Source organism: Hyperolius riggenbachi, chromosome 1 (genome assembly GCF_040937935.1).
Source record: "Hyperolius riggenbachi isolate aHypRig1 chromosome 1, aHypRig1.pri, whole genome shotgun sequence".
In the NCBI taxonomy this organism is placed as follows: Eukaryota; Metazoa; Chordata; class Amphibia; order Anura; family Hyperoliidae; genus Hyperolius; species Hyperolius riggenbachi.
In genome coordinates, this window is record NC_090646.1 from 93,595,740 (window position 1) to 93,623,474 (window position 27,735).

The following is a 27,735-nucleotide window of genomic DNA, read 5'->3' on the forward strand; positions in this document are numbered from 1 at the left end:
GAGTTGTGGCTGGAGGGGGTGTCACGGTCTGGAATATGCATGTTCAAGTGGGAATAGGGTTAGGCCCCGTTAACACGTAATCAGTTGCTCTCAGTTATAACTAAAAGGACAACAGATTTTCAAAGTAAGTCCCATGTTTTCCTATGGCACCTTTCACACTTAAAGAGGAATAATGTAATAAAAAGTGCTTCATTTTTATAATAACTATGTATAATTGATTTAGTCAGTGTTTGCCCATTGTAAAATCTTTTAAATCCCTGATTTACTTTCTGACATTTATTACATGGTGACATTTTTACTGCTGGCAAGTGATGTAGCTGCTGCATGGGTTTTTGGCAGTTGGAAACAGCTGTAAACATCTATTTCCCACAGTGCAGCAAGGTTCACAGACAGGAAACTGCCAGGAGTACATACTCAGAGTTTCTTGTGGGAGGGGTTTCACCCCAATATCAGTCATACAGCACCCTCTGATGGTCTGTTTGTGAAAAGGAATAGATTTCTCATGTAAAAGGGGGTATCAGCTACTGATTGGGATAAAGTTAAATTCTTGGTCGGAGTTTCTCTTTAACGCATTTTAACTGAAATCTTTTTCACAATGCACTGCTATGGAGAAGAAGAAGTGTAAAGGAGGCCTTAGGTTTACCAGTAAAAATTACCAATTACAGCAAAGCAAACTCAGGCAAACTGAAGTCTCAACTAACCAGCATGCCTAAGGGGATAAGGGGGACTAGGGTTTTTTTGCGGGGGAAGGGGGGAGGGGGGGTTGAGGGGGTTTGCCCTCCTTAAAACACTCAATGAGCCTCCAGTGACATCCTGTAGATCCTAGTGGCTTTCCGGCATCCATGCACGGCTCCGCGCACGCTGGTCAGTTGAGACACGCCGGGAAACCTACACGGAAGATGCCGGAAAGCTGTCGTGAGCCCATTAGGAGCTACAGGACGTGCTGCCGGTTCGGTGAGTATTTAATGCTGCACAGGGGGAGGAGGTTTGTGCTATTTTGGCCAGTTGCTCAAGCAACCGGCAAGCACATGTATCCAGCATCCGGCGATCCCCGCTGGTGCCGGATACTGGGGACTCTGCTGTATCTACTATCATATTTCTTTTTGTCCAATAGTGAAATATCGGTCATTAGCGGTGTATGAGGACATGAAGCCCACTTTAAACATTTTTTTTAATCTTAGTTTTGATATTTGGAAAGGTCAGAAACGTTTGGGGACTTTAATTGCTGGCTGCACCCCCATTGGAACGATCTTCTCTTACTTCCTGTCGCCAGGACCTCCGAGGAGCTTTGTGCTTTTACCAACGCTGAACGACTGGAGGAAGATAGCCAGCGATAGCCGGACCCATTACTTCTCCCTTCGAGTTGCTATGACTCAGAGGCAAAATAGTAATTAATGCCACCTGGAATTTGAGCGGCAGCAGGGCAAGCTGTCATTCAGCTCACCCTGCGCCAAGGTGAACGGGCAGCAAAATTCATGTATGCGTCTGGCTGCCCTGCTGATCTTTCTTGTCAGTAGTGTCTGAATCACATACCTGATGCAGTAGATTTTTGTTATAATTGCAGAGAAGGAGGAGAGCGACTCTCAAGGCCCAGCAATACAGGAAAGTGAAATTATAATCTTAGTCACTGATTTTAGTGCAGGGAGATGTTGGGAAGAGTGATTACTGGGAAGCAGCAAACTGATGGGTTTGTCTGAACTTCATACATAGAGAGCTGCTGCTGCCCTGTAACTAAGAAGTGGCAAAGTCCATAATGCAAGTGTAATCTATTACATTAACATCCAATAGGGAGGCTTAACAGTTAAAAAGTATAGAACCAAGCCTGCACCTTAGCGTAATTGCATACACATATAACTTAGCGTAATTGCATACACATATAACTTAGCGTATTTGCATACACATATAACTGTACCTGCCCTATAGCTTTTTACTGCAGGTAGGTTAAAGGGAATCTGAAGTGAAAATAAACTTATGATATAATGAATTGTATGTGTGATACATCTAAGAAATAGATACACTAGTAGCAGAGATATGAGTCTCATATTGTTTCCAGTACAGGAAGAGGTAAGAAACTTCACTTGTTATCTATGCAAAAGGGTTTCTTTGAGCTCTGTGACCAAACCTTGGTTGGCTGTAGTGCTATTTTCTTAAGCACTTATACATCAAAGAAACAGTAAAAGACAACTTCAGATAATATTTTACTGCAGGGAAATTCAAAGGGTCATTAGCTCTGCTCTGTTTTATAGTTTAAAATACAGTGTGTGTAGTGTGTAAACTGCAAATATTAGGGAATGATGCAATGTTATAAAAATAAAGCTATATAATTGAAACTAAAAATATTGAGACTCCTTTCTTTGCTACTAATGTTCTAATAATTATCCGTACTACACATACAGTCTTCATGCCCATATATCATAAGTTTGGGGGGTTTTTTCGCTTCAATGTCACTTTTTTCCCATTTTATGTACTCTTTCTATTGCCTGGTCTGCTGGCTACAGATGGGCATTAACACTGTAAAGTAGCACACTATCACTCTGTTTTGGCGGTTTATACTTGTCAAAGCGCCTATTATGATTAGCAAGCTTCGCAGTGTTAATTATTTCTGACACCTTTTGCAGCCAAGGAACATCTGTTTCTTGCCCTGTAGCAAGCATGACAGCTCTCTGGCAGCCTCGCCAATTTTAACAGTGAATTTTCATACATTTAGAAGAACTCCATAGGAAATAAGGTTAGAGAAACCGAGAGCCCAATATAGTGTAGTATGTTCAACATAAAATTAGTAAAGATAATTAGTGAGAAGAGTATACTCACAAACGTGGGTTACCACAAAGGCAACCACTGTATAGGCAGGTGAGGAGATTAGACCTGTCCTCACTCAGGATTAAGAAGTCACTCTCTGTAGATCAGAAAAGGGGTAGATCACCCCTCCACCTGGGGTACAGCAAATTGGGAACAGCGGCGCCAGCAGGGTAAAAGTGGATAAAACCTTTAAAATTTGCTAGGAGGAAGCGGTGGACTTACCTCCATAAAGCAGACACGAAAGACTGTCTGTATGATATTATTATATATTTATTATATAGTATCCCAAAAGTGCAACGCGTTTCGCAGGCCACGCCCGCTTCATCAGGCAATAAACATGGGGACAAACAGAATTTCAGCAGTAGCAGGAGTAGCGCCTCAGTCTAGCAGCGCCTCCATAGGAAATAAATGTATTTACGGAACTCTGCAAATCTTAATGGGAACCTAAAAGTGAGAGGAATGTGGAGGCTGACATTTATTTCCTTCTAAACCAGTGGTCCTCAAACTAAGGCCCGCGGGCCAAATGCGGCCCCCTGAGGCTTTTTTTTACCGGCCCCACACACACAAAATGTATTACTTAGAGATGCGGGCCACTGCATCTTTAAAAATTGGCAGCCCACATATAGAATAGCAGTGCTGACACCCCCCTTTCACATGGAAGCCAGAAAGAAGTCACTCACTGGCTTCCAATAATTCACTGTTGTCCAATAGGAGGGCAGGTTGTCAGCTGGGTATGCCTCTTTGTCTGGCCCGTAAAGACTTCTTCGGATTGTGCTGCAGGCTTTTGCAGGCCACTTGGTGACATTATGGCTCACATATGACTTCCTATGTTAGGGTCACAATTTCTGCACTTGCTGAGTTGGAGACATAACAAGTTGGGGGGCATACTATCTGCACATGTTAAAATGGTCTGGTTAAATGGGAGACATTAGGGATGCACATGTTAATAGGAGCTGTCTACAATACCCAGGTACAATGTAATGTTTTCTACATTTTATGTATACTCCGACCCCCCAGCAGTATGAAGTATGTTGGCCCTTGACCAAAAAAGTTTGGGGACCCCTGTTCTAAACAATGCAAATTGCTTGTCTGACCTGCTGATCCTCTGCCTCTAAAGCTCCAAACACATGCTAGATGAAATGTCTGCCTCTGCCCAGTATCCAGTGTGTGTACAGCAGCCCTCCATCCCCTTTAAGTTTACTTCGGCCGAGCGAGAACTGAGAACGTGTTTCTCCCCACTAACCCCGCCCACAGTATGATGTCACTCCCTTACCCCCATAGGAGCAGAACAAGCCTGTACAGCCTCAGCCTAGCAATGGCACCCGAGGGATTAGGTGCCGACCACCAATGATAAGCAACCCGATCAGACTAACATAATAGTTCGGAAATTCAGATCAACAGAATGATCGATAGAACGATCGGTCATCATCGTTCAGCTCCATTAACTGTACCCGATCCGATCATTTATATGGTTCATACCATTAATGGGCTCCTTAATAGAGGCCACTAATGGTCCAATTCTTAGTGAAGAATCGTTTGAGCGATCAGATTAATGCAATCGGAAATAACATGTCATAATACATCAATTATTTCACCATCAACAAACCAATCTGTACTTCCTATCCATCACAACCGATGTCATGTTACACATGCATAGTTTGCCTTTTTTCAAGTGTGTCTCCTCTCTCTTCCCTTACCCTCCTCTGATCTCCTTGTCTCCTCCCCTACTGCTCGTTCTAGCTCATTCTAGCTTCAACCCTGCATCTCAGCTACATGCTTCTGCTAGCTGCTCACACTGATTTATAGACCTATCCATTTGTTCATCCGTGTATGATCTGCACAGTTTGAATAAACTTCTTCACGATCTTCAAGGTGTCGTTTTGATCGAGTCACTGTCCGCCAATCTACCTAAGGCAGCGATTACACATATCTCAACACAACCGTGAGTTACAGAGATCACATTGTTGTGCTTAGACTGGAGAGGCAGAACAACCGATCCTTAAAAAACAATTTTCCGACCTATAAAATTGCTGTGAAATGAATCGTTCGCAGTTGATTGGCAACATCAACGGTGCTTATTTTCTGCCAATCCAATCACAATTATCTGATCGATTAATCAATTCTTTGCTAATAATTGGGGGGTTAGTGGCCTCTAGGGATGGCAATGCTTCGGAGAACTCATGGAGAAGCATGTGATCAGTTTGATCAGCTGATAGATTTGTAAGGCTCTGATTTGCTGGTCCTGATCATGTGCTATACCAGGAAGTCATCACAGCAAATCAGAACCTTACAAATCTATCAGCTGATCAAACTTATCATATGCTTCTCCATGAGTTCTCCTAGGCATTGCCATCCCTAGTGGTTACCTTTAGACAGGCCCGGTCTGCCCATGATGCCAAGTGAGGCGACTTCCTCAGGTGGCAGAAGTCTGGGGGCAGCACCAGGCAGAAACAGCAAGTGAAGAGAGTGCCTGGCTGACCTATACTGGGGGCACCTATACCTGGCTACCTACCTATACTGAGGGTGTTTTTGGGGGGATCACTGCATCTATAAAGTGTGGCATATATTCATTTGAGGGGGGGGGGGGGATGCCGCATCCTCACAAGTTTGCCTCAGGAAGCAAAAAGTCTAGAACCGGCCCTGCCTTTAGAGGGAAGTTAATCAGCATTTACTGCCCTCAAAACTGCTTGTGTGAAAGAGGCCTTTACCCTTGTAAGAAAGCAGATTAGCAGCACGTGACTGAGGCTAAATTTAGAAAGCGCACACCATGCCATTGCCAGCTTATTTCAGATTTAATAATAATTGTCTTCCTTTCAAGCTCTCGGTTGTGCCTGCAGTCTACTGCACTTTTTTGTAATTATCTAAAATGAAGAAAGCAAGGACAATTAAACACGGTGTAATCAGTTTGTCAGCTGAAGGAATCACATTTCCCAGCAAAACAAACCCTGCTTCCTATGAGATCACACTGAACTTAGAGAGGAGGGAAAAAAATCAATTTGCTAAAATTAGCAGACAGATGTAATCCCATTCTTGAGAGATGTGGTCATGTGACTTTCTCAATCATTAGCCGTGGGTCGGCTTAATTAACGGCCACTTTATTCTGCATGAGCTCTGTAGGCCAACAAAAGCGTGACTAGTGCAGGGTGTCAAATGGACTGAAATGTTTGTTTAGCGGGAGCCTGGCTATCTGCATAATGCTGCTGGACGGTTTTCCAACAAGCGCTTTCATTAGCCTAACATTTAACTCTTCCTGTGCTCAGAACATAATAACCTTCACATAGCTCCCAACTGTCCCTCTTTTGGAGGGACAGTCCCTCTTTGGGAGCCCTGTCCCTCTATCCCTCTTTCCCTCTCATTTGTCCCTCTTTCAGGACTTTGTCCCTCTTTCTATGTAAATATATATATTTCTCTACTAAAAATGTGTTTGATTGACTCTAAACTTTATTCCCATCCTTTAGATTGATATATCACTAATTTTAAAATGTTAATATGAAGGAAAATGAACCAGGATAGAAAGGTCCAGTGTGGTTTGAATTATAAAACAACATATTTTTCTTATGAAATCTTTATGGTAAGTGTGACTAGAGGTGTGACAAGGGTGTGATCAGGGGTGTGACATGGGCGTGGCTTAAGTGTCCCTCCTTCTCATCTCAAAAAGTTGGGAGGTATGCCTTCATGTGAAATATTTCTGTCTATTCTGACCAGTGACCAGGGGTGTTGCTAGGATGCTAAGAGATCTGGGGCACTTTTGGGTATTTCAGCTGAAAAAATTTTTTTTTTTCTGAGTACCCAAATGTGGGTGTGGCCATGGGTGGGGCCACATTTACGTAAAATTAACAGCAATCTAAGTAGGCCTGCCCAGAAAAATGTTGGATAAAGCCCCCCCTCCCTCCATTAATACAGAAAGCAAAAATCAAATGCAGCATATCACATAAATAAGCAGTGTCACTTAAACATATGGGCAGAGCCGGATTTACAGCTCAGAAGCCTGTAGGCACAGGCGTTCTGGCGCCCTAAACCCCGCCCCTAAACTCAGGTCACACCCCCATCTTAGGTAGGCCTTCCTCCTCCCCATTTGGTAACCCCATCAATCTATGTAGTAAATGTGTCCCCCACCCCAAGTATAGGCAGCCAGATGTGCCCCCACCTCAGTATTAAGTAGCCCCCCAATGGGTAGGGGGACACTTGGGGAGGAGAGCCGCCTCTCCTACATAAGGAGCCTGTAGCACGTGCCTACAATGCCTTATGGTAAATCCGGCCCTGCACATAGGACATGCTGGGTGCTATGTGGTGCCATGCTGGGTGCTGTGGTACCTCTATGGGGCATGCTGAGTGTTGTGGTGGCATGCTGGAAGCTGTGGTGCCTGAAGCCTCCATAGAGAGCATGCATTGTTGTGTGTGTCTTCACTGTTCCTCCCCCTGACCACCTTAGCAGAGTAGCACAGCGGGAGGAACTACTCATCTCCTCCATCGTCTCTCCAAGTCTGGAGACACCTCCTCCATCTTCTCTCCAAGTCTAGAGACACCCTTTGTAGCTGGTGATTTCCCCCCTAGCAACCGATAATCAGAGGCTAGGAGCTATAGCATCTGATTCATTCTCAGACACTAGGGGGAGAAACCTGGAAGAGGAGATGTATGCAGAATCTGGAGACCAAGCGGCTGGAGGTGAGTACTGCCACCTGCTGTGTGGGGGACATCCGGGGCACCCCAGAATAGATTCGGGGCACGTGCCACTGAACTTTGGGGCTAGCAATCAGGGCCGGATTTAGGCCAAGGCCACCTAGGCCATGGCCTAGGGCACCACAGGAGCTAGGGCACCAAAGCAGCAGACTAAACTGGTGCAGCATTTGTAAGTTTGCAAATGCTGAAATGCAGAGTTCAGGCGAGTGCCTGACCACAGTACTCTGCTACTAGCTGCCTGTGCAGCAGCCACCTTGCTCTCTGTGCACGTTTGCATTGTGGCCTTGACTTGCGCAGTATTGGAGATGGAAAGGAAGAGGAAGCTTCTGCACTGGAAACGAGTGGAGAAATGAGTGACACTGATGGCTGCTGCGGTGTGAAGGCGAACTGGCTACCTATACTGAAAGGGGGGGAAAAGGAGAGATTAAGAGAGTCATCTGGATACCTATATTGGGGGGAAAGGGGGAGGGGTCTTTGGCTACCTATACTGAGGGAAAAGGGGAGGGGTCTTTGGCTACCTATACTGAGGTAGGGTCATCAGGCTACCTATACTAGAGGGAAGAGGGTGCTCATCGGGCTACCTATACTAGAGGGAAGGGGGAAGGGGTCATCTCACTACCTATACTGAAGGGGGGCGGCTGGTGACAGTGGCCTTGGGCGGTAAAGAGTACAAATCCGGCCCTGCTAGCAATGCCCCTGCCACTGACCAAAAGCAGCTTTCTCATGTATGTTAGTGGGGGGATTCCCTTAGGCTGTGTTTTCAATAGGGCTTTTTCCCAATCGGCCGCAGGGGGTCGCATGGCCCTGGGAGGATTTTTTTTTTATAAAACTTGTTCTATATTCTTCAGCTAGCACTTGGCTAGCTACCCGAGCCCCCCAAGTGCCTCCGCTCTCCCCCGATACCCGCCGCAATACATACCCCCCAGGGATCCCACGATGGCACAGCCTCCCAATCAGCTCCAGGCTTCGCTATGTAGAGGATGCGACTGCGCATGACATCATGACGTCGATGACGTGATGACGTCATGTCCGATCATCGCCATAGTGATGACTGAAGCTAAATGGGAAGCTGCGGCTCTCGCGGGATCGCAGCTGGATAAATATTACCGGTGGCGATCAGGGGGATCAGATAGGTGTTGGGGGACTTGGGGGCCACAGGTAGCTAGCCTAGTGCTAGCTACAAGCATTAAAACAAGTTTTATTCTAAAAACCCCTCCCGCCGACGCAGCCATCAAAACTGCTTACCGCCAGGGAGGTTAATCACTATCACAGGCTATAGCAAGGTATCTAAAATCTGCAGAGATAGAAGATCTCTGTAGATCAAAGTGGGTTGCCCAGTAAAGATCCCAGCGAGCATGTCTGTACAGCAGGGGTCCCCAACCTCCGGTCTGCCGGGCCACAGACTGTGCTGAGCTGGGCTGTGCCATCTGACTTTAGAGACAGTAACCAGGATGCTGAAGAGAAACAGCTGTCTGCAGCGTTTCCTACTGCTGCCACCTGGCATCAGTAATTTGTAAAGCAGCATGTTTTCTATCTGTACGGACACTGGGTGGCAGCAGTGAGAATGACTGTGACGCTCTGGTTTCTTGCCAGCCACAGAGCCTGCACGGAGGTGAGGTAAGAAGCTGAGGCAAAAAGTGAATGTAGTTACAATGGAAGGCTTAAAGTGTAGTGAAGGGTAGAAGTGAGTGAGGGGAGGAGGTAAGGGTAAAAGCAAATGTGAGGAGAAGGGAAATGTTAAAGTGAGTGTAGGGATGCAGATGGGGGGAGGAAAGGCTGGGGGTGACTGCACCAGTAGAAATGGAAGCCCAGGCAGTACCCCCTTAATTTCTCCACCTGCACACCAAATGCATCTTGTGCCCTGTTCCATACTCCACCAGTGAGCACTGCCCCATCAGCAAAAAAAATAAAAGTCCAAAGTGCTGAGGGTGATTAGGTTGGTGGCTAGAGACTTCCAGGACTTCCTTATGTACTGACACAGTCCATGGAACAGGCGCCCCCCTCGTTACCACATCCGCGTACGCACACACCGGTCCTTGGAAAAACTGCCTGATGTGGAAGTGGTCCTTGGGTCAAAAAAGGTTGGGGACCACCGCTGTACAGCATTCATCCATTAACTGCCACTGACACAACAACAGAGGGCAGTTTCAGAAGAACTTTAGTCAGGTAAACTTTTAATGAGTTTCTAAAATCTCTGGATTTATTTGACTCGATTCATGTATGATTTGCCCAGATAGGCTGTTTGGCAAGAAGTTTTTTAAGCAACTGCCATGCAATGTATGTACATCATTATGTAATGTAAAGAAACCATGTAGTGTCCAAGCATATGAATCCACTACTATATCCTGAAACTACTGTTGCTGTCTCTTATGATCTTGTAAACTAATCCAGCCAGCTAAACTGTGTTGGAATCTGACCCTAGCATGGTCAGATCTGTAGCCAACCCCAGTCTTTTTGATAACTTCCTTCTCAACTCTTTCATTGTTGAGAGCCATGCTGTCTGCATTTCTGTATACAAGGCTCTGTTCTTCTCCTGCTCCTTTCCTCATAGCAGTGAACACACAGAGCTGTTGTCTTGTCTCTACACATGAAGAAGTAGACAGTATGACTCATCAGGTTGGAGTTAAGATGGGATTTTGCAGATACTAGCCAGAGCTGCAGTTGCCAACTTGCCACCACACTATTGCCAGATTTTAGTTTCCGACAGTCTTCAGCTGTCTGGTTTAGGGTAAGAAACAGCAACAGTACTTTAAGTAAACGTTTATCTTTCAGAATATAGTAGTAAATGTATATACTTGGATCCACTATAGGGCCCCTTTAGGTTATCCATCCAGTATACCTACAAACTATTCTCCACAGACAAAAACAAGTAGCTGCACAGTCTGTGTGACAGAATTACTGTACAGATTTTATGGTAGATGTGGAACTTTGGGGTTCCCTAGAGGACACCCCCAGAGGTAACAGCCAGAAATGTTTTGCTGGTAAGGAATTAATTACAGGAAGTTCCATTAAGTAGAGCAGATGTTCTGGAAGTGAAATGACTGAAGTATGTGAGATCTTCTAGGTCTTCTACTCATATGGGAGCAGCTCACAGCCTGGTCTACAGGAATGCTGAACGGACCTCCAGAGAGGACAAATCTTACAGGTGCGCAGCAACAACTATCAGAATTCAGCCAACCAATCAAAAATTGTTTTCGTTTTCCTCACTGTCTTAGGGTGGCTACTCACAATACAATTTTTTATATTTTCTTTCAATTCAAGGATTACAGTCGAATTTTCCAATTAATTGCAACTTTTAATTTCAAGTATTTTTTATTGAACAAAGTAGAAAAAAAGTAGCATTCATCTTCTTCATAAAATTTAGATTTGTTATATCATTCAACGTGTGAATCAAAATCACAACATTTGTTGAGTTTCCACTACAACGTTATTCCTTTTATGAATTAAAATGCAATCAAATTTGTAGTAACAAATCTGCTCTCAAAGAGAAACCGTAACCAAGAATTGAACTTCATCCCAATCAGTAGCTGATACCCCCTTTCCCATGCGAAATCTTTTCCTTTTCTCAAACGGCTCATCAGGGGGGGGGTGTATGGCTAATATTGGGGTGAAACCCATCCCACAGTGTGATGTCAGGGCCATGGTCCTGACAGTTTCCTGTCTGTGAACCTTATTGCATTGTGGGATTTGCTGTTTACAGCTGTTTCCAACAGCCAAAAAAGCAAGAAGCCTCTCCTTCAACTGACATCACCTGCCAGCAGTATAAATGTCACCATGTAAAAAATGTAAGAATGTAAATCAGGGAGAGGAAAGATTTTACAATGGACAAACACTGACTAAATCATTTATACATAATTATTGTAAAAATGAAGCACTTTTTTTATTATATTATTTTCACTGGAGTTCCTCTTCAACACGAAATAGCACTAGTCTAGTGGAATAATCAGAATATAATCAGAGACATAAAACAAAGTAAGAAAAAGAACAAATAAGAGAGCAACTAAAAGTTGGTCCAAAATCATTAGTTAGGCTAATTTCACACCAGGACGTTGCGTTAGAGGGGGCGTTAAGGTCGCATAACGTCCCCTACGCAACGCCTGGTGGTGCTGGATCTGGACGTCAGAGTGAGCTGCGTTGTGCAGCTCACTCTGGCGTCAGTGATGCCGTGATGCGCACTCTTGTGCGCATGCGGCATCACGTGGTCCCGCCGGCCAATCGCCGCACAGAGTGGCTGCTCCAGGAAGTAAACACTGCAAGTCACAACGTGCTGTGCATATTAATTAGCCATGTGCCTGGCCGCTCTCCGCTCCTCCACAACATTACTGAGCATGTGCAAGCAGTCTAACGCGGCTCAGCCGCGTCTAAAGTACTGCATGCAGTACGTTGTCTTGTGACGCAGCATTACAATGTAACGCAACGTGGGCACTGTGAACAGCCCCATTGATTTTTCATTACTGTGAGTTGGGTTGCGTTACAGGCTGCTCTAACGTGCGCCTGTAACGTCCCACTGTGAAACCAGCCTGTTTTCCTATTCAAGAATCATGCCATACAATTCTTATACAATTCAAGGATTATACCATACTTTATTGAATATGAACTTATCTAGAGATGCAAGGAATTCAATGAATACCTTTATAAGCTTTCATGGCGTACAAAATCTGACCAATGTATCACACACCTGTGTTCAATTCCTCCCCCATTATGTAAAAATTTAGAAAAAAATGCTTTGATCTATAATTCAAGAAATGTACACTCTATCCTACACCATTCAATTTCCTTTAAGAGTGATCAGAATTTTCCACAACATTCGATTGACAAATATCGAACTAAGCCCAACAGGATATAGGATCATATTTCTCGATTGCAAAAAAAAAAGCATTCAATTTTTCAATACAATGAATGTTTTTAATAATAAAAAACAGGAAAATCAAATGTTTTATGGTATCACGTGTGGCTACCTTAATGGTGCTAATTAACAATGCAATCCCACGGTCAACTGATCGTTTACAATCATCACATTCATTGATTGAAATCCAGTCATAAATGGGCATGACCGATCGTTTCCAATCAGATCAATGGGATCGATCTGAAAAATGAATTGATTTTATTAATCTGATCCGATCGACAGCGGGACTGAATTGTTAATAGTCACCTTAGGACTAATTAAGGTGAAAAAGTATAACATGGCAACTAATTAAAAAATTGATAAAACCTGAAATGCCACTACATAGTTTCAGACCAATGCAGGCCCTTCCTCAGGGTATACATACGCATTTTAAACCTGTGGCATCCAGTTTTATTATGACTGATGTTCTGGTCGGTGTATGCACTTTTCATATATAACCCTGCATTTCAACTTTGCTCTAAAACATTATTTACAGCATATTATATGCAACCAGCATTTTTTTTTTACTAGACCAGCATTGGAAGGGTTACACACAGAGCTTTAAAGTTCAGTGGAGAGAAAAGCTGCAGCAGCCAAAGTTTAGATAGATACATTTAAGTAAACACAATGTAACAAGTGGTGAATGTGACACTCTCTCTGACTGTGCAGGAGCTGGAGGACAGCCAAAGAGTGAGTAACATCACCACTTGTTACATTGTGTTTACTTAAATGTATCTTTCTAAACTGATGCGCAGCAGTTCTCTCCATGGAACTTTAAAGCTCTGTGTGTAAACCTTCCAATGCTGGTCTAGTAAAAAAAAATGCTGGTTGCATATAATATGCTGTAAATACTGTTTTAGAGCAAAGTTGAAATGCAGGGTTATATTCCGCTTTAACGGGTCAGCGCGTGATATGCTGCTTACAAGCTGAACAACTTTGTAAGTGCAACTGTAGCAGGGGTGTATATACCTTTAATAAAAGTTCTACACAGAGTGCACTGCTCTCTGTCCTCTTTTGTCCATCACAGGTTTCCGTACTATAAACTGTGGAGGAAGGTGACTGCAGTAAGGAGAAAGTAGTGAAGAGAGTGGAGTTGGCACAGGAGGGCAATGTCCAGCCCACTAAGGAAGCCAGACTGCTGCTGTGCTGCCCAAAGGAACAAACCGCACGGGGTGGTAGGAGCCCGAACTGAGTAGTATTGTGCTTCCGGGGACACAGTGTGGATTGGCAAGTCCTGGCCAGGGGTAGCCCTTAAATTAGAGCGAAAGTTAGGGCTGGTTCAGATGGATGTCTCGTTCCAAATGCTTTTTTGCAAGCTTGCAGAAAAGCATTTGCCGGCTTACAGTGACGTTTCCAGGCATACAGCATTTTTTTTTATCCCCACAGGGGGACATGGAAGTGTGGCGATTAATGATCCTGTAAGCAACATCTTGCTTCCAGGATCGGCTAAACGCCAGGTAGACGATGCTGAAAATCAGGATTGAAAGACTGGGCGATTGCTTTATTTTGCTTCCTGAAAAAGTTAATTTTTCAGGCATGCAAACAACAGCTTCTGTCTTGTCAGTACTTTGTCAGGAATATAGTAAACATCACTGATAAGCAAAGTACAGCCATAAAAGTTTTCCTGGCAGAATACAACTTCTGAGAGAAGAGTGAGATAGGAAAAAGTCAGTAGTTCATGGATTTTCACCCAGGGACACTTAATAGGCTGCCACTGAGCAGAGACCACAAAACATTCAATCTACTTTTTAAATGTTTAAATATAAAATAAAACTATGAAATATCTGGGAAAAAAAGGTCATCTTTAGGAGGATGATTAATACAATTGTTTATCTCGTCAGTTTATTTTCATCTTGGGTTCACTTTAAGTGACAATCGCCGCAACCATCATTTACGGTCGCAGAACCATCCGTCTGAAGCAGCCCTAATGGGAGCGCCAGAACGTTTTGTGTTTTTAACCATTACCGAGGCCAGTTAAGAATGAATGAAAACGTTTTTCTTGGAGATCCCTTGTAAATAACACGTTATTTCACATTCTAAACAAACCGTAACTGTGCAAAAATGCCGTCTCTAATGAGTAATGTTAATAAAGGTTGCCAATTGTTTGCAAGAAATAAAGATCTGTTCAGCCAGTACATCCGCCCAGATCTGCCTGTTCTTTATATATTGGTCCCCTAGCGATACACACTGGCGGAAGCATTGCCCGCTGCAGCCAGATTCCAGCCATTGCTTTTCAGGGGTAGGTGGGAGAATGATATCCTAATCACAACCACATGCTTTAGGCCCCTTGCACACTGCAAGCGATTCCGATTCAGATTCCGCTTTTTAATCAGTTTTTACATCAGATTCAGATTCTGATTTGCAGTTTGCTCCCTGCACACTGCAAATCGGAATCTGAATCGGATGTAAAAACCGATTAAAAAGCGGAATCTGAATCGGAATTACGTGCAGTGTGCAAGAGGCCTTATTCTACTAGATTCTGTTTTTATTTATTTATTTTTTATATCTAAGCCTATTAAAGTTCTGACTGTGGTTAAAGAACGTCACTTCAGTAAACTCCTCACTGCAGGATCATTAGCCCGAGGTGATAGAGGACTATTCATGGTAATTATTTTTAGCCACAGTATGACCACTTCTTATGTGAATCTGTATATGCCAACGAATAATTGAATATGTCCCTGTAATGGAGCTAGATGATTCCGTTCTGCAGGCGGCCTGGTGTCTCCATCTGTTCCCTGGTACGGAAGATAAGGAGGCTGCACTGTCAAGACAAGGACCATTTATTTATACAGCACTGACATCTTCCGCAGCACCTATATGGAGTACATAGCCATGTCACTGACTGTCCCTCAGAGGAGCTCACAATCCAATCCCTGCTATAGTCACGGTCCTCTGTTCAATTAAAGGACCCATGAACAAACTACATAATTGTTAACACATTAGCAGCTTCAGTAGAGTTATCTTGCTTAAGCTAAGTGCACTGATTTTGACCTCAGTTGGCAGAACTCCTTGTGCTGAAAATTCTTGAAATGTTTTGATCTCTCTCTCTACTAGCAGAAAATTTAGAAACTGAAAGAAGTCCTCTGTCCTCTGTTACTGTCACACACTGCCCCCTATTGACAAGTGGCCATAAATACATGTTACAGCAATACTAATTACAGGCAAGGAAATGTAACAAATAAGAAATAAAAAAAAGTGTGCTAAACTAAATTGGCAAACCTCTAAATAAATTGGCTGCTAAAGGGTTAAATTACACATGACAATGTGTGTAGTACAGGGTCCTAATACTTACGGCTTCCCCTGTTTGGATGGCTTCACGTTTGTGGCTCCCACTGAAGCCAGTCATATGGAGGTCAGTCAGATGTGCTTTAACTATCCTCCTGCATTTACTCCTGGGAGAGATTTTTTCATCTTATCTCCAAAAAAACGTTTTAGTTTTTAACCACTTCAGGATTCTGCGTACGCATAAGTACGCCCCTGCGGCTCGCAGGGTAAATGTAAACACGCGGGGAAGATCTTCCCCGCTGTTTACATACATACGGCGCTGCTGCGCAGCAGCGCCGTACTGAAAATCGGCGATCCTCAGCCTCTGATTGGCTGGGGATCGCCGGCATCTGATAGGCTGGAGCCTATCTGATGCTGCGCAGGACAGAAATCCGTCCTGCGCCGCTCACGGGGGGAGGGAGAGGGAGGGAAGGGGAAGGAGGCCAGAAAGCGCTGCGGAAGGGGGCTCCCCCCCCCCCCCCCGCAAGCGCAAACAGCCGGCGGCGATCAGACCCCCCTCAGCAGGACATCCCCCTGGTGGGGAAAAAAGGGGGGAAGTCTGATCGCCCTGGCTGCTATCTGATCTGAGCTGCGGGCTGAAGAGCCCCCACAGCACAGATCAGCAAAACCACCCGAAACCCGGAAGTGGTTAAAGTGAACCCAAGGTGAAACTAAACTGACGAGATAAACAATTATAGTTATCCTCCTACTCCAAAAAATGACTTTTTTAAGTATCCCATGGTTTTATTTTATATTTAAACATTTACAAAGCAGGTTGTATGTTTTACAGTCTCAAATCAATGGCAGACTATTAAGTGTCCCAGAGTTAGAAAAAGTTTAATAGTATCTCCCCCTGCCTTCAGAAGTTGTATTCTGTCAGGAAAACTTTTATGGCTGTAATTTACGTATCAGTGATGTTTACTATATTTCCGACAAGCTACTGACAAGACAGAAGCTGTCACTTCCATGCCTAGAAATTAACTCTTTCAGGCAGCAAAATAAAACAAGTAAAACAGCCTGGTTATTAATATGTTTTGTACTGTACAGACATATGTTTATCTCATCTCACATGTCGCCTCGTGTACATTTTAGCAATAAAAAGGTACCATCAATGTTATTTTAAATATTTTCCTGCTTGCAGAGGACTTAAAAAACATTTTTATATTAATAAAGCGTGAAAATATTTCCTGTGAAAAAAACTTGGGAGAAAGGTCGGCTGAATAGGGCTCACAGTCTAATGCCCTACCACGGCCTGAGGTCATTATCTGGAGGGAACCCATACACTTATCAATATGTTTTTGCAATGTAGGAGAAAACTGGAGTGTTTGGAGACAATCCATACAGATAGGGGGTAAAGACAGACACAGATAGCGTCCAGGCCAGTAATTGAACCTGGAACTAGATTGTAAGCTCGCAAGGGCAGGGTCCTCCTCCTAATGTTTACTGTTTTTGTCACAATATTTGTGCTGCTTGGATCTCTGTTTTACAATTTGTTAGTATATCTATGTTCCCCTTGTCGTCTTATTGCGCTTTGTAAAGCGCTGCGGAATATGTTGGCGCTATATAAATAAAAAATAATAATAATAATGCTAGTGCTAAAAGGCAAGAGTAACTAACCACTGCACTACTGTGCACAGCCCTTTCCTAGACACTTCTACTGAATTATTTCTTGAATATGTCAAGTTAACATTGCAACCTAAAGTGAACCCGAGGTTTTTATATATCCCATAATTTTATTTTATATTTAAACATTTACTAAGTAGATTGAATGTTATACTGTCTCTGTTCAATGGTAGCCTAATAAAGTGGATCCGAGATTAACTGTTAGGGCTCGTTTCCACTAGTGCGGTGCGAATCCCTGGGATTCCACCGCTGACGAAATCGCATGCGGATGCGATTCCGCGTGCGTTTTTTGCCGCGAATTCGCATGCGATTTCGCATAGGCAGGGTCTATGCGAATTTAACCATGTCACTGCCTGACTCAATTTGTATTACTTTTCATGCAAAAAACGCACGTGCGTTTTCCCTATTAAATACATGGGCTGCGATTCGCCTGCATTCCTCACGCAGGCGAATTCTGCAGGCCCTACTGTGCAGAAAAATCCTGCACAGAAAAACGCACGAAAACAATGACAAGTGGTAACAGTCCCATCCACTTTCATTGCCTATGCGAATTCGCATGCAGGCCACGCATGCGAATTAGCCCTAGTGGAAACGGGCCCTTACTCATTGCATAATTGTGCCCCTTACATATAGTTGGGCATTCCTCAAGCCAAATACTTTTTTTTTTGTTTTAATACCCTAATTCCCTATAAACCAGTGGTTCTCAACCTGGGGTCCACGGACCTCTGGGGGTACATCAGTACCTGTCAGGGGGTCCCCCTGGGGGCCGCGGGCAAAATGGCGGAGTTTAGAATTGAATGATATCAGGCAGTTGTTAAATCATCCCCGTAGCGCCGCTATGCCCCATTCACAGGCGCTCGTGTGGGAGATGTGTAGTAGCCTAGCTCTCTGATTGGCCCAAATGCTGCCTGTCACGATTTTTATTGTGTGTGCTGTTATACTGCGTGACTAGTGCAAGGCAGCTGTTCGTAAACTTCTACCTTTTGTGACAACATACTGTGGGTTGAAAAAGTATTCGGCCCCCTTGAAGTTTTCAACATTTTGTAACATTACTGCCACAAACCTGCATCAATGTTATTGAAATTCCACGCGAAAGACCAATACAAAGTGGTGTATATGTGAGAAGTGGATCGAAAATCATACATCATTCCAAACATTTTTTACAAATAAATAACTGCAAAGTGGGGTGTGCGTAATTCGGCTCCCTGAGTCAATACTTTGTAGAACCACCTTTTGCTGCAATTACAGCTGCCAGTCTTTTAGGGTCTGTCTTTACCAGCTTTGCACATCTAGAGACTGAAATCCTTGCCCATTCTTCTTTGCAAAACAGCTCCAGCTAAGTCAGATTAGACGGACAGCGTTTGTGAACAGCAGTTTTCAGATCTTGCCACAGATTCTCGATTGGATTTAGATCTGGACTTTGACTGGGCCATTCTAACACATAGATATGTTTTGTTTTAAACCATTCCATTGTTGCCCTGGCTTTATGTTTATGGTCATTGTCCTGCTGGAAGGTGAACCTCTGCCCCAGTCTCAAGTCTTTTGCAGTCTCCAAGAGGTTTTCTTCCAAGATTGCCCTGTATTTGGCTCCATCCATCTTCCCATCAACTCTGACCAGCTTCCCTGTCCCTGCTGAAGAGATGCACTCCCCGAGCATGATGCTGCCATTACCATATTTGACAGTGGGGATGGTGTGTTCAGAGTGATGTGCAGTGTTAGTTTTCCGCCAAACATAGCGTTTTGCATTTTGGTCTCATCTGACCAGAGCACCTTCTTCCACATGGTTGCTGTGTCCCCCACATGGCTTGTGGCAAACTGCAAACGGGACTTCTTATGCTTTCTGTTAACAATGCCTTTCTTCTTGCCACTCTTCCATAAAGGCCAACTTTGTACAGTGCATGACTAATAGTTGTCCTATGGACAGAGTCTCCCACCTGAGCTGTAGATCTCTGCAGCTCGTCCAGAGTCACCATGGGCCTCTTGACTGCATTTCTGATCAGCGCTCTCCTTGTTCGGCCTGTGAGTTTTAAATTTCTTAATAACTTGATCCCTGACCTGTCTTGTGTGTTCTTTGGACTTCACTGTGTTGTTGCTCCCAATAGTCTCTTAGACAACCTCTGAGGCCCTCACAGAGCAGCTGTATTTGTACTGACATTAGATTACACACAGGTGCACTCTATTTAGTCATTAGCACTCATCAGGCAATATCTATAGGCAACTGACTACACTCAGATCAAAGGGGGCCGAATAATTATGCACACACCACTTTGTAGTTATTTATTTGTAAAAAATGTTTGGAATCATGTATGATTTTCGTTCCACTTCTCACGTGTACACCACTCTGTGTTGGTCTTTCATGTGGAATTCCAATAAAATTGATTCATGTTTGTAGCAGTAATATGACAAAATGTGGAAAACTTCAAGGGGGCCGAATACTTTTGCAACCCACTGTATATGTGCGAATGTGGGTGTGCAAAATACTGTGACACAAAAGTTAAAAAGAGGAACAGACTTGATGCCTCTGCAGATATACGCTGTCAGCTGTCACCTCTGATACCAGATTTTAACAAAATTGCTACAAATATGCAACAACAGATTTCGCATTAACTTTTTTTAAAATTAAGTATGGACACAGTCCCTGCCTACCGCATTTGTTAACCAGGGGCTACCTGTATTTTGCTAGTATTTGGCTCCACCCACATCATGTTATGACCACACCCACTTTTTTCACCTTATTCAGTAGGGTGTACATTTGTTAGGGATGACCCACACAGGGGTACATGTGCTGAAAACGTTGAGAACCACTGCTAGAAACTAAACAAGCTCCGCCCACAGCTCTGCCAGCGCCTAGGCGTTCTGAGTCCCATGTAGCAAGTGCTGGGGAGGAGGAGGAGGTTTTTCCCAAAGTAGGAGGAGGCGTTACCAGCCAATGATTTCAGAGGCAAGGGGGCGAAGAGGGGAGCAGAGGTGAAAGAAATAATCATATACTGTTGAAGCTGTTTGCAGCTATACTTGCTTTGTAAACTATCTAAACTTTAGATAAGATATATAGCCAAGTTACTTGTAATAGTTAGTTTTTCATCTTGGATCCACGTTAACCTCCCCTGGTGGTACAATAAATCCGCCAGGAGGCAGCGCAGCACTTTTTAAAAATAGAAAAATGTTTTTAAAGCATGTAGCTAGCCTAGCGCTAGCTACATGCTTCCCCCCTCCCTTTGCTATCCCCATCACCCCTACAAGCGCTTTTACCCTGCAAAGTGCTAGCTGCGTGTAGCAAAAAAAAAATTATGTAAATCGGCCCAGCAGGGCCTGAGCGGCACCCTCCGGCGGCTTACCCCGTGTCCAGCACGGGGTTACTGCTAAGGAGGTTAAGAGTCCAAGAATTAAAATATATGAATTACTGACCTAATTCTATCTCTCCCGCTGCCCCCAGAAGTTGTATTCTGTTAGGAAATTTTTTATGGCTGTAATTTGCTTATCAGTGAGGTTTACTATATATCTACAAGGTACCAACAAGACAGAAGCTGTCACTTCCATTCCTGAAAATTAACTCTTTCAGGCAGCAAAATAAAAATTAAAAAGAAACAGCCTGGATATTACGGTAATGTCTTGCACTGTACATACAAATGTGTATCTCATCATGGCACATGTCGCCTCGGGTACACTGTAAGTTTTCCTGAGAAATAAACAATTCCTTTCTTTCAGCTGTAGACATAGCTAGGAGTGACAGCAAACATTATTTCAACTTGCTTACAAAAATATAGACACTTTACAATGATCCTGACTGTTGCCAGTCATTAGTTCAATGCGTGGACAAAAAAAAAACTTAGCAAATAATTACTGTTATTATATTCTCTGCAGCTAATTACCGTATTTCTTTAAGGAGAGGGGGGGGGGGGGGGGGTAAACCAAGGCAGTCTTTGCTACAAACACAGTGCAAATTCAAGACTTGTAAATAGTTGCAATATGTACCATACTTACAATCAGTTTTTGAAACTGGCTACAAACTGGAGTTAAAATGGTAATTTTTGAGAGATTTAACTTACATAAACAGACGTGTGTGTGTGTGTGTGTGTGTGTGTGTCATTTTTTTTATTTCATTTTAAAACCTATAAATAAGAACAAATTGAAAAAAACAGCTCTTCCACTTTTTAAACCACATGTCAATAACTATGCAGCTGCCAATCACAAAGTCACTAACCATTTGCCAGTCACTATTATAGTCTGATATGGCCCAGGCAATGCCTGCAAATAGGAAGTGATACTATGCCTTTTAGGAACAGTATACATTTTTTATACTTTGTTTTTTTAAAGCATAATTTGTAATAAAAGGTATTTTTTAAACATTGCAATGGCCTCTTATAATAGCAATAATCACATCTAAATAGCAATAATCAACTCTAACTTTAACACACTTTCTGAAAACTTGGTTTTAGAGAAGTACTGAATCGTTTACAAAAGAACAGATTTTGTGAAATTTACAGTATTTATGGCATTTTTAACAAGTAAAAATAACTTGCGAATAAATTATTACTTATAATACACAGGTGTTAAGTCTGTGAAGAGGATAAATCATGAGGAAAATTGAATTAATTAATATGACTCAGCTCATCCTTGCAAAGCCGAGACTGAAGAAAAAAACAAAAACCAAAAATAAAACAACAAAAACTTTTTCCAAGTTCCAGTTTTAACCCGATGCTCATTTGAATCTGGATTTATCCTTGTGGTCAGGTATGTCTGCTAATCCCCAGAGTCCATCTGTTTAATAAACAGACTGATAGCATGATTCCTGGCAATGCCCATGCCCTAGCATGGCATTGTGACACTGACAAGCTCTTATTCATGTCTATGGAGAATGTCATCATATATTTGCTAATTGCTAACTCATTTTGTAATATCAGATTTTAGTAAATAAAATTATTCAGCTGCAAGAAAGATTAATGTTTACATAAAAAGCATACAAAAGTAAATAAACAAAAAACAAATGGAATAATCAGATTTTTTTAGTCATCACTAGAAGTCAAGGATTCCAGTACAAAACTATGGTTCACACCCTTTTCCCAAGCGCGGTGGCGCAGTGGACATGTATACCTGATTGCCTGGCCCAGTAAAATGGGAGATCGAATTAACCCTTTCTGCAGCTTTGTAAATTAGCCTGGCTCCCTGTGCTTAAAGCACAGCTGAAGTGAGAAGAATACGGAGGCTGCCATATTTATTTCCTGTTGAACAATACCAGTTGCCTGGCAGCCCTGCTGGTCTATTTGACTGCAGTAGTGTCTGAATAACACCAGAAACAAGAATGCAGCTAATCTTGTCAGATCTGACAATAATGTCAGAAACACCTGATCTGCTGCATGCTTGTTCAGGGTCTATGGCTAAAAGCATGAGGCAGAGGATCAGCAGGGCATCCAGGCAACTGGTATTGCTTAAAAGGAAATAAATATGGCAGCCTCCATGTACTTGTCAGTTCAGTTGTCCTTTAAAACTGCACATTACATGCTGGTTTACTGGACCATTTAGGTTCTTCAGCTCAAAATAACAATAATGGATTAAGCCTAAGCTTTTATGAGTCATCCGTAAGCTCCAACACTGATACAATCAACAAATCGAGAAATATTGTAGAATTAGAGGTATCCTAAGCAAGCAGTAATGGGCATGCTAGTTGAAAATAAACAACATGGTGCCGCACACAGAATTATCTCACATCCGCTTGGTGTTCCATAACCGATACATTGGGTCTAATTATAAAGGTAGCAATCACCTTATCGCCAGAAAATAATTTGTACAGTAATAACAACACTTTTTAAATCACCATATTTATAAAATTGGCAATCCACCAAAAAGTCCATCACCGCCAGATCATTGAATTTTTTTTGCTTCTTCTGATTGCAAGAAAAAAAATTACCTATATTTTTATTCACCATATTTATAAAGTAGCAGTCACACAGATCAGCACTTTATTAAACACAAGTTTTTTGTGATAAAAAAGAGGGACGCCCTTAAGACACACCCCTGCCACACCTATAATCAGGCCCACCCCATCTCCATACCTCTAATCAGATAAAACTAGAAAGTCCCTTCCAGTGATCTGAGCCCCCTGCAGAAGTACTCCCAGTACACCCCCTGGCCCTGGCCTTGTTATTAGTACCCATAAGTTAAAGTGGACTTGAACTCCTGCACACCACACAATGAAAAGTCTTTATTCCAGGTATGGTTGGTGAGGAAATTCCCTTCTCTGTGTTCTGTGTTTGTTTAGGCAAGTCAAACAGCAACTGGGAATAGACTACAGGAGCTCTGCCAAGGCAGCTCTCCATTTAGTAAACACTGAGGCTTAACCATTTCAGTTCCTTCTGCAAAAGTAAAACCAAGTAAAGCTCCCAGGGTTTTTTTAAGATACCCATCAATTGCAATTAATATTTTATTTTATCCTTAAAGGTTATCATGCTGTGGCTAATATTTTATAGCAGAGAGGAAATTCTGAGTTTAGCTCCCCTTTAAGACCGAGGTACACGTGGGAGGTCTGTACACGTTCGTTTTTTTCATATGAAATTAACTGTTTGTTGACAGACACCACTGGCATAAACATGCTGCAAATGAATTGACAGTGACAAGAGGTTAATCTTATGTGTAGCTGAGCCCTCAGCTGACAAAATAATTAGACAGACGGAATTGCCTGGCACATCTCTGCCATTCAGCACCCCCTGCCAGCAAGCTGATCCTGTGTGCTGTGCCAGCCTGTTATCTCTCCTCAGTGACTCCGTTTAGGATAAGGGCGGAACCCGAAATGAATGTAAACGGCCTGTCTCCCCTCTCTACCTGACAACAGATCAGCGCAGGCCACCGGTGCAAGACCCGCAAAGCTCGCATTAATCCTTTCCCCATCCACCGCCAAGCAAGCCTCATTCACATTCCGCTCATCCATCATCTGTTAGTAAGACAGTGCCTGACAGTGCATAGGGATAGCTCCATTCACATCCACAGCAAGCGGTATATAACTATTATGAACACTTCTCAACTGCAATTCCAAGATATCGTGCATGTAACAGGCCACGGATGCCGGAGTGACTGAACTTGTCGCAATCGTTTGTTTCCAAGTTAAGCTTTGATCCCAGCAAATCGTCCATAAATATCAGCAGCAGCTGTCTTATGCCCTGCGTATGGCGCATATACATCACGGTGACAGCTGTCAGGGCTGACTGATTGGTGGCAAGTATACACACACAAACAATGCTAAATACAACCAGCCAATGATAATAATAATAATAATACAATTAGCATAAACAATAACTACACTGTATGTTTACAAAACATTGTATAAGCATCGTATTACACAGTGTAACAGTCCCTAAACCACTTGGTACAACACAGGCGGGTATATCACATATACTTAATAATAAATGATGTTTTAATTTAAAAGTAGTATTTTAAGTAACACACACATATATACTACTAGTAAGTGGAATTTATGTTTTGAACTGCTTCTAAGGCAAACATTAAAGGAAACCTGAAATGAGAAGCTGACACATTTATTTAAAGCGGACCTGAACTCCTTGCTCTAAAAGATAAGCAACAGCATAATAACCTTTAAAGAAAAACATTTCTGTGATACAGCAGATATAAATCCTGACATAAATCTGCAGTGTGTCTATGTCCTGCTTTCATGGAAGCAGACATAGGGTTAAGATCCTGTGATTACAAATTAGCTGCTCTGCCGAGGTAGCCAGCTGACACAGCTGAGAGATCAAATTACACTTGAGATTACTCACAGATGAGGAGTAATTAAACAGGCTAAAATCTCTAAATACATACAGGTTGCATTTCTCTCTGTTTTCCTTATGTCCTGTGCAAGAGTTCAGGTCCACTTTTAAACAATACCAGTTGTCTAGCAGCCCTGCTGATCCTCTGCATCTAATACTTTAGTCATAGGCTCTCAACAAGCATATGTTTCTGACTGAAGATTGGCTGGATTAGCTGCATGCTCGTTTCAGGTGTGTGATTCAGACACGACTGCAGCCAAAGAGATCAGCAGGACTGCCAGGCAACCGGTATTGTTTCAAAGTTAATAAATATGGCAAGCACCATATCCCTCTCACTTCAGATGTCCTTTAAAATGTATATCACTAAAGTGGAGGCTTATCCAGAGGTAGGCATAAGCATGGTGGGCAGAAATCTGTTACTATTCCACATTCAGGTAGCCAGTTTGCTAGGGCACAGCATAGCTGTGGGTAAAAGCTACCTTTGCACTGAAGATAGGCTGCCACATAGTTCATCATTCTGACAGCTGTCGTGTATAACTGATTGGCTGGCGGACAGAAGTCATGTAAACACCATATAAACACCATGCAGCAACATACAAGCGGCAACAAAAACAACAGCAAACCAAAACAAACAAGATAAACAAAAGCATATCCATGTAAAGGTGCTCGCTAATGATCCCATCTTTTTCATCCAATTTTACCAGATCTATGTAGTATAAGGGTAAATTGAGTAAATATATTAAATGGATCTTTTATGCAGTTCCCTTATATTACACAGAAATGGTAAGATTGGATGAAAAAGGTTGGCTCATTAGTGGCCACCTTAAGAGCGCAACAAACTTATTCAAAAAAGCACAAATCCGCAACAGATGGTGGCAGTGGTGTTATAAAGGACATCTATCATTATCAAACATCTTTATTAAAAAAAATCAAGGACAGTAATAAATGTAATCTGAGATGCAAACACAGACAGGAGGCAAGACACAGGCACAGAGCTGCTTGTTCAATGCCAGCCCATCATGGTACCAGCTCCCAGCCTGCCATTGCTGCTGTACTTCTGGATGTAAGGTAAGATTTACCCATTGCTCCATGACCTGCAGTCGGCAGACCATACATCATCCTGACAGCTGTCAAGAGTAATTGATTGGTGGATGGATCATGCAAGCACAGGTTCTCCTACAGAACTACATTAAGCCATCATGAAATACATTAAACATTACGCCAAAATAGTGATGTGATCAGGAGAGCTATGTAGATGAGCATTAACTCCTGCTGTGCCACACATGCAAGGCACCACTCTGCAAGGACGCAAGGTCTGGTTGTAAAATCTAATGCCTGGTACACACCATGCAATTTATCCCATCAGATCGACAGGATAATTTCCAGCATGTTCGGTCTGCTTTCACTTGAGAGGTTTCAATTTTGAGATCAGTACTGCACAAAACCGATCCCTTCCTTATACTGGGAACACACAGTGCAATTTCCCATCTGATCGACGGGTGAACGGACAGGAAATTGTAACGTGTGTACATGTCCAAACTGCTCCTGATTGAAAAAGGGATCAATTTTCCTATCATAACTTTTCAAAAATGATCCCTTTCTTGATCGGAAACAGATCGGGCATGTCGGAAATAATCGCCCTATTCTCGCAGATCGGGCGGGAAATTGCATAGTGTGTTCCCAGTAGTCAGAGACAGATCGGACACGCTGGAAATTATCGGATGAGAAATCGCCCGTCGACCTGATGGGAGGATTGCATGGTGTGTGCCAGCCAGGCACAACTTGTCCTAAGATCTGGCGACAGATAAGCACTTCGTTTGACAGCTGTCAAGAGTAATTGCTTTTTTGCACAGAGGACCTTATGGAAGCCACAGAAAACTACAGCATGTCCAAGAAAGAAAAAACTGCAAGTTCCAGAGGTAGGTAGAAGCATTGCCATTCAAATGGACACCCAAGTTGCCCAGTGGCACAACAGCATGACACAAGTAAGTTAGCATCCAGCCACTCCATCAGTGACAACGAGAGGAGGCTGATGAGAAGAAGCATCATGTGACAGGTGACTAATGACATTTGCCAGCTTAATTCCAATGCACAGAGAGAGAGAGAGAGGAGAGAGTAGGTCACTCACGCTGCTGTTCTCCCCGGTCCAGTGCACCATCGCCTGGTTGTGAGAGGCGTCCCCCTTCAGTACAAACGAGGTGCTGAGGAGTGAGATGTGGTCTCTGGCTGTAGCCCTCCCAAAGCGAGCAGCTGTAGTGGCATAGGGGTCCCCATCTCCATCACCTGTGCCCTGTATATCCCGTGCCTTCCTCACCCAGCCCGTGCCCTGCACCATCAGCACCAGCAGGGAGGCACTGGCCAAGCAGAGGATGCCCATAGGGGGTGGCAGAAGTGGCCCCCTCAGTGCCATGCTCTTCTTCTGATGCGGCTGGTGACAGGCTGGGGATGTGTATGCTGAGATAGATAGATACTCGTAGAGGGAGGGATTGCAAACAAAGCAAGGTTTTTCCTCCCTGCGCTGGAGAACATGAGATTTCAGAACTGGAACTGTCACTGAGGAATGGGGGGAGGGCGCCACCTGCTGCTCAAAGCCTATAATCGAGCTCAAGTGTTCTTGACAGCTGACAAGTGGATTCACTTAGGGACCTGAGGGATCTGTTTTTGTAAAGAGGTGAAATGTAATTTCTGTTCTTTATTTCCCTCTATTTTTCCACCAAGGCGTTTCAG

The 27,735-nt window shown here is 43.2% G+C and overlaps 1 protein-coding gene across 2 annotated transcripts in view; it reads right to left on the reverse strand.

Moving 5' to 3' along the window:
* The window catches only part of SORCS2 (sortilin related VPS10 domain containing receptor 2), a 1,283,452-nt gene extending 1,255,989 nt beyond the window's left edge, over positions 1 to 27,463 (reverse strand). For both annotated transcript variants that reach the window (XM_068276884.1, XM_068276875.1), the window contains exon 1: positions 27,137 to 27,463. In XM_068276884.1, coding sequence (XP_068132985.1) covers positions 27,137 to 27,418 — 282 coding nt within the window. In that variant the 5' untranslated portion in view covers positions 27,419 to 27,463. The remainder of the gene's footprint in view (positions 1 to 27,136) is intronic.
* Positions 27,464 to 27,735: the final 272 nt, after the last annotated feature.